This window comes from Lactuca serriola, chromosome 3 (genome assembly GCF_051521515.1).
Source record: "Lactuca serriola cultivar US96UC23 chromosome 3, Lser_US96UC23_V15, whole genome shotgun sequence".
Taxonomy (NCBI): domain Eukaryota; kingdom Viridiplantae; phylum Streptophyta; class Magnoliopsida; order Asterales; family Asteraceae; genus Lactuca; species Lactuca serriola.
In genome coordinates this window covers 313,655,169-313,665,867 of record NC_136410.1, presented here as the reverse complement: position 1 = coordinate 313,665,867, position 10,699 = coordinate 313,655,169, and the positions used below count along the sequence as shown (strand labels likewise).

The 10,699-nt window shown below is 32.6% G+C and overlaps 1 protein-coding gene across 3 annotated transcripts; it reads right to left on the bottom strand.

The window, feature by feature from the left end:
* Nucleotides 1-522: 522 nt before the first annotated feature.
* On the bottom strand, nucleotides 523-7,384 carry LOC145094190 (DNA glycosylase superfamily protein). 3 transcript variants are annotated; one of them, XM_079032493.1, is made up of 5 exons: nucleotides 7,107-7,384; nucleotides 5,461-6,978; nucleotides 5,186-5,382; nucleotides 5,020-5,097; nucleotides 523-764 (listed from the first exon to the last, which is right to left on the bottom strand). In XM_079032493.1, the coding sequence occupies exons 1-5, from the start codon at nucleotides 7,341-7,343 to the stop codon at nucleotides 698-700; spliced, it is 2,097 nt and encodes a 698-aa protein (XP_078888619.1). In that variant the 5' UTR covers nucleotides 7,344-7,384; the 3' UTR covers nucleotides 523-697. The 3 variants fall into 3 exon arrangements, with proteins under 3 accessions (XP_078888619.1, XP_078888620.1, XP_078888621.1); XM_079032494.1 differs by having other exon boundaries at nucleotides 5,461-6,951; XM_079032495.1 differs by having other exon boundaries at nucleotides 523-774; nucleotides 7,107-7,383.
* Between the last annotated feature and the right edge of the window lie 3,315 nt (nucleotides 7,385-10,699).

The following is a 10,699-nucleotide window of genomic DNA, read 5'->3' as shown; positions in this document are numbered from 1 at the left end:
TACCAAACAAAATGAGTTAATGATTCATTGCATTCCAAAAACAAAACATGCCTATGGAATTGATAATGGATCATTTCATTACTTTGTCCATTACATTGCTTAATACATTCTATTCCATTCTGTCGTACCAAATATATAGCAAGTGTTTGCGCTCTATCCATTTGAATCATTTTCATTTTTAACGTTAATAGTGAGAAGCAGGGCCGGTCCATTGGTTTTTCATGCCTTGGGCGAAAAAAATAATAATGCCCCCTATAATTGTTCGGAACTCATATGCAACACAAAATTATACTCCCAAAAAAATATCCTCATTTTAATTATTGTAACAAAAAAAAATGGAAATTAATAGTAAACAGATTTGCAAATAAATCATCACCATTTAAAAACTCTAATAACCAAAACATTATATAATCCTAACAACTATAGAGTACGCAAGACACATAATATTAGCTAAAAATTATTTGCAAAAAAACCATCGATACCAAATAGGATACACCAAAAGACATTTGTAGGGAAAAAAAATTATACACAATATTAAAAAATTATTGTATTGGATACTAAACAATCTAGTCTCATTAACAAATACAAAAACTAAAACATAATAAGTATTAGCAAATTTCATAAGCAAAAGAAACGTTGAAGCAAATAACAAAAAAATCGTCTGCCAAGTGCAAATCTCTAATTTCCAAGTAAAAATCTATTTTCGGTTGGTGATTAGAGATCCTGAAGTAACCTTGAGTGCTTCCGATTGCAATTCCCACTTCCTAGACAAAACTAGAGTATAACATATTAGAATGAGATCCACAATTAAAAAACATTTTACGCCGAAAGAATTAATAATATCTGCAAAACAAACAATAATACATAATTTTTTCAACAAATTAATAAATCCAAATATCAAACGAATATCATCAAATCATCATAGGTAACTACTTAGATGAGAAACCAAAACTGTGAACTCCTGATTTTGAATTAAACAATTCAGTACATATTCGAACTCCCCTTAAGCAAACTACAAAAAAAAAAACCCAACAAACAGAGATGAAGCAAACTCATGAAACTAATGTAATAAAAACAAATAAATATGAAATGAAAGATGCATATTTTAAACAGAAAATTACCGAAATACCTCCTTATCTTAACAATTCAAACACCAACTCATACAAATCGGGAATCACCAAAATACCAAATCAGACTGGCGATAAAAACAGAGGAGAATAGGTGAAATTAGAATTGGGTTCCAGAAATAGACGATTGACAATCTTAGTAAGTCCTCAACCCACATCAATCGCCAAATGGGAATTAGAAATAGAAGAGTAGAAGAAATCAGATTTAGAAATTGTGATTCGGTCGATTTAGACATTCGACACATCAATATTCTACATCGTTAGTATTCTAGGCGTCGATTTATAATCAACCAACGTAAATGTCGATTACAGCTCCCAAGGTGTTAGGCGGCTTCAATTATTTCACGCTCCCGCTCCCGCCTTGCCTCTAATTCCATCTCACGTTTGTGTCGAGAAAATTAGTGTAACGGGCTAAATTGTTTGGGCCAAACTAGTGTTATATACTATTACTTACCAGATTAAAATGATGCCCTCTAATATTTGCTGCCCTGGGCTTTAGCCCATCTCGCCCATGTATTAGGGCCGGGCCTGGTGAGAAGCGACCAACAAAGTTTAGAGGTCTTGATCAAAGGGCAATGTAACCAAAATAACAAAAATAGGTAGATTAGATTTTGGGTTTTAGGTTATGACTTTGACCTAGTTTACAAGACATGCATTAGTAATCGAGTGGCCGATGCCTTATAAAAAAATAAAGTGCTAAGCTGAGTGTGAGGTTTTAGGAGAACCACAATGGAGGCAATAGGGTGTTTTGAAACTAGAAATTAGCAATGATATTCTCATAAATAAGATAACTAAAGACCTTACGAAAGAACTTCAATCTCGCAAAGGATTTTACCATCCAAGACTTTTGTACAAAAACCGTCTTGTTATACCAAGAAATTAAACTTTGATAGAAAGCATTTTTGAAGGATACCATGGTGGACTTGGACCTGAGAACATTCTAGAGAAGATAGAACATACCAACACATAGCTTCAGAGGTGTTTTGGGTGGGCATAAGGGAAGGATATAATGCATGTGGACAAAGAACATGGCAATTGCCAAAGGAATAAACAACTAATCGGGTCGGTAGTTGTGGCCGGCTTAATTCAACCTATGATCCATTTACCACTGAAGATTTGGGAAGAGATCACAATCGAGGGCTTGCCAAATTATCAAGTGTCATGAAGTCAATTTTGGTGGTAGTTGATTGATCAAGATTGAGCAAGTATGCTCATTTCATTGCTTTGAAACACCCTCAATCAATCAGTAGCCCAAGTTCTCACATAAGACCGAGTTTTTCTAATTAACTTTGAGAGAGTGAGGGTTGAATTTGAATCACCAAACCTTCCATCCCCAACCCCTTCAATCAGCAACGCAAAGTAATTTTCAATCCCAACCACGTCGCGTACTCGACGAGTCAATCGATTCTTCCAATGAAGGTCCGTTGAAGATCCCGTTCAAGAGTCATTTCAAGAGTCCGAAGTTGTACCACAAGTACAAAAAAAAAAGGAAAAGGAAAAATGAGGGCTCCGTGTAAAGGGTGGACAGATGATGAAGAAAGGGCACTAGCGCAATATGTGTCGGAAGACCCGATCAACGGCAACGACCAAGACTCAACAATCTTCAAAGAAAAAGTTTGGCTTAATTTTTGTCAGCGCATGAAAAATAAGTACCGTAATCCCGATTCACTTTACTCGAAATGGAGGACCGCCAAACAAGTCGCAATGGAGTTCAATGGCATCTACCTGAACGTGATCTGCAACCCCCAAAGTGATGCAACTGAGGTGGATTTCATGGCTAAAGTTCGTCATATTTACAAGGCGAAAGTCGAAAGAGCTTTTGTCAATGAATCATTTTGGGGAGTTGTGAAGGACAATCGAAAATTACTAGATCTAAAAAGTCCTGATGATTACACGGGGATGTCCAGACGAAGCAAAACTTCGGAGTCAACCCACAGTCATTTAATCTTCTGATGTGTGTATCAGAGGGATTGACCTCAATAATGAGTCATATGAAGTTCCAACTCGTCCTATGGGATGAGACAAAGCAAAAAGAAAGCTCAAAGGTGCTCAAAACTCATCGACTGAAGTGGAGGAGATTACAGACAATATCCGAATGTTGGACAATAAGTTTGATGGTTTCTTGGAATTGGGAAAGGAAAAAAAATTATGCATTGAAGTTTTGGTTAAAATCAGAGAAAACTTGTCCGAGGAGGATCGTCAGGTGTTCAACAATGTAAGGAATAATATGGATAAACCATACAGGTGGGTTTAGTCGTGTCTGTTGGTGTTAAGTCTTGTTTGTCGTGGTTTGCATTATGAAATCGTGTTTCTAGGTATTTTATGTTTTAATTCATAGTAACTTTTTAAATTTAATATGAAGTGTTTATGTTTTAAAAAAAATATAATTTATATTATATTAATTATTTACGGTTTAAAAAAATAAAATTTGATTAATATTCGTGCGTAAAAAAATGTTTGTGTATTAAAATATAGTTTAATTAAATTAGAAAAAAAATATATCAAAAAGAAAATAAAATGCTAAAAGTGTTACCGCTTCTTACCAAATCTTAACATTAAATGTTAAACGGAGAAAAATAAGATACATTAAAAAAACTGATGTGACAAGATGACAGGAGTGTTGGAAGAATAATAAACCAAATCAAATCAAAGGACTGAAACTCTTTCTTGGGCTTGAGCAGAGTATTTGTACAATACGATAGCTTGAAGAGCTGTCTTTATAAAGTGTCGTATTGTCAAGACCCACCACCATCACTGAGTTGAGGTATAAGCAAGGGTCAGCTGTTGGATAAGTTTGATCAAGATTTATTGGAAAGGAATGTGTGCGAATAGATGAAGCCAGAATGCAATTGCTAAAGGCACAATGACGTATGAAACATATGGTACTCAGATATGGGAAGATGAGAAAAGAGATGCAATTTTTTCGGTTTTTGAAATTCCATCCAGAGGTGAGTAATAGCCCAAAAATTGGCAGCACGAATTTATGGTTGGAAAATTACAGCCAGGCCATTATTCACCCTGTCTCTCAAGTCTCACTTGAGAATATGGGAACTAAGACGACGTAGAATTGATAGACGGCTATTCCGGAAGATATTTTAGACATACGAAATTCTGCCATGAAAAACAATCAGACTTTCAAGCTTCATGGGACAATCTAGACCTGTCGATATCTCCGTAGTTCCCAGATTGATTCTCGTCATCTTTGAGGTGTAACTTTTTTCCACATGCTACAAGAACACAGACTTGGAGAACATTGGCTGCTACTTTGTGTTTTGGAGTCTTGTAATAAGAAAGACAGTTAGGACTTAGGAGGGATATTCTCGTTGAATTGGTGACTAGCTAGTATTAGTAGTTAGTTAGTTCAGTTGTTTGTAGACTAGGCGGCTATCTATCAACTCATTTATGTGCACAATTCTAATTCTGTTCTTGGGAGAGGAATTGCTACCCAAGTCATCTACAATTGTGTAATCATATTCATACACTCAACAACCAAAGCAATCAATCAGATTTGAGCATTCTAATTTTACCAAATTACTAGTCTATAGCCAACTTCATTTGGCTATTATCTTCTTTTTGATTTATGGGTGTGGTGGGTGAGATTACACATGGCTCAAAAAGCTTTTTTACTAAATCAAGTCCACATAATCACAACCTTTCTCTTTCATTACACCACCCCCCCCCCCCAAAAAAAAAAAAACCTACCACTTCAAAACAAAACAAAACCCGGACAACCACACTACAAGTCCAAGAGTGGAACGTGTGTGTGTTTGTGTGTGTGTATACTCTTCTACTTGTAAATATAAATATAAATATAATCAGATATTGTATAGATTTAGATACTTAACCGACTAAACGCAATGCCTCCTTATTCTCATGAAGCCATTCCCAGTACCTGTTTAGCATGTGATCCTTGGGCACCACACGGTTCCAATGCCCCGTGCAAAATATCGCATATGCATCTGCTGCGTACCTGTATCAATTATATCACATCATAACACACACACACACACACACACAAGAAGCACCAAAAAGAAAAAAAAAATTGTTCGCCAACTTACTTCCCAACGCCATGTAGTTCGGTGACATATGTCCATTCATCATTCAAAATTTGTTCAGAAAGGACTTGAATCATGGATGACCTCTTTTTTTGTAGTCCAAGTGGTTTTATAAGCTCTTCGATCACCTGTACTGGAACCTGACTAGCAGTTTTTGCATCTGGGCATAAAGTAAAGAAATCCGATATAACCCGTTTCACCTACACAATAAATAATAATCTATTACGGAAAACAAAACTGTAATTATGCTATGAAAACAATGAGGAAAGAAAACAAACCTGCAACCCCTGTGTTTGATTTAAAAGTAGACATATAGTGAGAATCCTCCAAGGATCATGGATATGATCCTCCTGAATGAGATTATGACAGGATCGAGGAGGAATCCATGTGTTATCTGGAGTCTTCTTTTTGTATGCCTCATCTCTCTTTTGTGCAACAGTAAGGTAATCCGATCTCTTCTTCTTTTTCTTGCTGTTTTCACTTTCTTTTTTATTATTATTATTACTATCATCTTTTGTTGATTCTCCTTCCCCCCCTTTATTGCAGCGACCTACAGACGAAGCCACTTTTCCTTTTAGTGTCTTTTGAAAGTAAGGCGATACCTTCACTCTGGAATTGTTCTTATCACCAACAGAAGCTTCTTCCTCTTTTGCTACTGCCTTCTGAAAGTAGGGTGACACTTTGACCGTGTCTTTCTTTTTCTGAGACTCTTCATCTTCTTTTACTGATGATGCCTTTTGATCATCAATTGAACCTTGCATTTCTTCTTTTACGACTGCCTTGTGGAAGTAGGGTGATGTCTTTTGATCATTTTGTTCATTGGAAGCAATCCCATGAGAGGTTGAATGCCAAAATGTACGTGTACCTACCTTATTGGAAATTGTATGACCACTGCCACCTGTGTACATGAATTCAGAAAATGGATTATCCAGAACCAGACGCTCCCTCTTCTTGTTTTTAGAAACATTATCTTGCTCATCACCTTTAACTAAACCTTGTGCACTGTCATTGGGTCTCTTCTTCTTCTTCTTCTTCTTCTTTTTGTTAGAATCACATCCTTCATTCAAATGAGCAGTCATCTCTGCAACCTTATGTTTCAGCTTCTGTAAGTTGTTATCAATTTGCACATGTTCACCCTCTTCTGTAGTGTTATCTAATGATGTCTTCTTTTTCTTCTCATTCTTAGCATCATTAACCTGATTCAAAAGTGGACCTGTCTCTTTTACCCTTTGTTTTTTCTCCTCCTCCTTACTAGACACAAGCATACTAAGATGCTGTAAATTACTGTCCTTAACCAAATGTTCCTCCTCCTTTCTGCTCTCAGATTTCATTCTCTTTCTTTTCACCACCGTAGTTGACTCATTAACCATCAAACCCTTTTGTTTCTTGTACTTTTTGTGTTTCTTAGGAGCTCCATTCTTCATATCAGTAACAAGATGCTCTGAAGTGTTTCCAGTTCCCAAAATCTCCTCCGCCTTTGTAGCATTAACTTGTAGTGTCCTCTTGTTTTTAGAATGATCACATTCGGTAGTTGTTTCAATCACCCTGTTAGAAATTTCATCCTTGCGCTCAGGCGTACCAAAATGCTGTAGTAAAGTGTTTTCAGTTACCATATGCTCCCTCTCTTCTGTGGAGTTATTCTTCTTCTTTTTCTTCAATTTGTTGTCTCCACAATGCTGAAAATCGTCAATGTCTGAGCCCTTCCTCTTCTTCATTTTCACCTTACCAAAATCTACAAACTTTTTTTCATTTCCAAGATGCTCCTCCTCCTGTTTAGCGTTAACTTGATCACATCCCTATACAACAATAAGCCGACATATTTTTTTTCTAACCCATAAAGTTGAAACTAAAGAAGCAATAATCAATTGTGAAATGCGATATACAATCAAAAATCAAACAAGGGAGAAATGAATCTGGATGATACCTGCACATGGTGGGTGCATTTTTGAGCATCGGAATGCTTTTTCTTCCGTTTACTACCAACATTGCAGGCGCCATTGATGATTTGAGAAACGGCAGAAGAATTTTGATCATTGTTGTTGAGGGCAGGAACAGGGAGAGCGATGATACACATTAATTTTCCGGAATGGGTTTCTGGCGGAGAGTTGCGTGACGGAGAAGAGCGGTGGTGGTGGGTCTTGTTGTTGGGGGTCATCATCATCTCGGAGGAGTCTGATTGCCTCCGAATGAAAAACCCTTGTCGTTTTCCTTCCCCCCAAATTTATTTTTTTATTATTTTTTTACTTTTTTTATTTTTATTTTGTCTCCTCTAGACAAAATTCCAAACATACCCCCACAATTTAGCGCTTTGATTCGGGCCAAATTCGGTACAAATAATCCATTTTCGAGTTTAAACGCCCACCACACAAAATAAGACCCGACGAAAATCACAACCATCCCGTTTAATTAGGGATGAGCAAAAGGACCGAACCGGACCAGAACCAGGAACCGGCTTCGGTCAAAATCAAGAACCAACCGGCCCGGCGGTTCTACCGGTTCCCGGTTCCTACCGGTTCTTGTCGTGTCTTCAAATGTTAGAACCGGTCCTCAAAAAATAGCATCATACGGTTCCGGTTTTTACCGGTTACCGGTTTTTGCCGGTTCCGGTTATATCGGTTCCGGTTCCTACCGGTTCCCGGTTCCAAAAATCCACAAAAAATAACGTCCCGGTCCCGGCCCGACCGGTTCCATCGGGTTCCGGTTCCGGTTCCGGTACCGGTTCCGGCCGGTTCCCCGGTCCATATGCACATCCCTACGTTTAATCAAAGGAAAATAACTTGTGATGTTAATTTAGTTTTTAGTTTTTAGTTTTGTTTATATTTAGGTAATTTCATTATATATATATATATATATATATATATATATATATATATATATATTAAATGTGTTTATATATTACAATTGTGAATAATGGTAATATGTGAACATATTTAACAAGTTAAACGTTCAAATGTGTATAAAAAAAATTGTTTAAATGTGAACAATTTTTTTTACAAATTTTTTAAAATTTTTTAAAATTTCTTACAACATTTTTGTTATATTTTTTACCTATAGGTTTTCTAATACAATGTTTTAAACTTTGTTTATAATTTTTAAAATTTTTTTGGCCTGATGTCATAAAAACCCTTAAGTTTTTAGGGTTTTGTCGGTTTTGCCCAAAGTTGAATTTTATGTCCGTTTTACCCTAACATTTTCCAAAAAATGTTCGGTTTTACCCTTTTACCGACGATAACAGGTTTTTCAGGTTACCATTATATTAGCTTCGTAAAAAAAACCCTTAAGTTTACAGTTTTTTACGTTTTTACCCTAAAGTTTATAATTTTTATTACAATTTTACCATATGTATTTTTTTTCATATTATGCGTATTAATGCAGAAAAATCATATTTATATACGAAAAAATTTTAATTAAATAATGTATTTACATTTTTTTAATGTTATTTCTTTATGTGTGTGTGTGTGTGTGTATATATATATATATATATATATATATATGAGTTTTTTTCCTAGATAAACCATTTAGAATGTAAAAAAAAAAACAAATTAATATGTTTTTAGAACTACAAATACGTATTTTGATGTATTTAAAAATATACATATCAATAAAAAAAACTTGTTCAATCATAAACATGTTTATATAAGTATATACATCTTTTTTAGAAGTGTAAATATGTATTTTGATATATGTTTTTTTAATTATAAATATATTTTTAGAAATATAGATAAATATTAATATTATAGAAATATAAAAATATGTATTTATACTTCTAAAAACTATATCTATAAAACATGTATTCATAATTCTAAAAATATTATTTATCTTTTTAAATGGTATAACCTTGCAAACACACACAAACACGTAAACAATATATATATATATATATATATATATATATATATATATATATATATATATATATATATATATATATATATATATAATATTTAATTAAACATTTTTTCGTATATAAATACGATTTTTCTGCATGATTACGTATATTATGAAAAAAAATATTTAGGGTAAAAGTGTAAAAATATTATAAAGTGAAGGGTAAAAATGTAAAAAATGGTAAACTTAAGGGTTTTTTTTAAATTTAATATAATGATAACCTGAAAAACATGTTATCACCGGTAAAAGGGTAAAATCGAACATTTTTTAGAAAATGTTAGGGTAAAAACGGACATAAAATTCAACTTTGAGCAAAACCGACAAAACCCTGAAAACTTATGGGTTTTTATGACATTAACCCAATTTTTTTTTTATTCTTTCATATAATTTTAATACAAGTGCTTTAAACCAAATATTTTATAAATGTTTTAAATTTTTCTTACAAGTTTTTAACTTGTTTTCTTATATTTTCATACAATTTTTTTATAATTTTCATATATTTATTTTTAAACTTTCTTCTACAATATTTTTAAAGTGTTCATAGATTTTGTATGACAGTTTAACATTTTTTTATAACATTTTAAAATACTTTGGTTAAATACTACTTTAAAAAGTTGTATTAAAAAATGAAAGTTTATAAAACTCTAATTAAAAAGTATTAAAAAGTTGTAATAATTTTAAGACATATATAGATTTTTTTGTTTTTTTTATTTGCTAAGTAATATTTTCTTTTTATTTTTTTAAAAGATCCTCCATACTTATTGTTATATATTTAATTTATTTAATTTTATTGTTAGATACTATTTACTTCAAAAATAATGTATATACTTAAAAACAAAAGAAAAATATTATAAAAGGCTATATAAAATATTTCACAAAACAAAAACATTTTATTAATTAAAAAGTAAGGTTTAGAAATGATCAATATTTAATTAATATTTATGAAATTATAGATATTTTAAAAATAACGCTTGAAAAAATATATATACAAACAAATATGAAAAATAAAATCGCTATTAAAAGTGGGGAAAATGACTTATCAGGGTAATTAACTTTTCGTTTTGTTCACATTTAGGCAACATTCTTTTTTTGTACATGTTTAACCATTTAACTTGTTAATTTGTTTACATATTTCCATTGTCACCTGCTATAACCGGTGACAATGACAATCTGTGAACACATATAACAAGTTAAATGTTCAAATATGTACAAAAATAAAGAAGTACCTAAATATAAACAAAATGACAAAGATGATAAGTCACTTTCCCTTTAATTAATAGATATTTATGTAGATATTGTTTTTTTGTTTGGTAATTTGAACTTTGAAGGCATTTTTAGTAAATATAAAACAAATTATAATTTATAAAGTTAAGGGGCTACATATGTTAATTTTTGAAAGTACTACTTAACATCCTAAAAATCAAGAAAAAATTTTGTTATTTTTTAAAAATCATTCCAAAATCCATAAGTAAGTCATTTTCCCTTTAATTAATAGATATTTATGTAGATATTGTTTTTTTGTTTGGTAATTTGAACTTTGAAGACATTTTTAGTAAATATAAAAAAAATTAATTTATAAAGTTAAGGGGATACATATTTTATTTTTTAAAGTACTCCTTAACATCATAA

What these genes read in the sequence shown, in the direction of transcription:
- LOC145094190 (XM_079032493.1), bottom strand. Translation starts at nt 7,343, where the DNA reads ATGATGATGACCCCCAACAACAAGACCCACCACCACCGCTCTTCTCCG. An exon ending in AATGCACCCACCATGTGCAG is followed by an intron (nt 6,979 to 7,106) that starts GTATCATCCAGA and finishes ATTGTTGTATAG; the next exon opens with GGATGTGATCAAGTTAACGC. An exon ending in ATCAAACACAGGGGTTGCAG is followed by an intron (nt 5,383 to 5,460) that starts GTTTGTTTTCTT and finishes TTTATTGTGTAG; the next exon opens with GTGAAACGGGTTATATCGGA.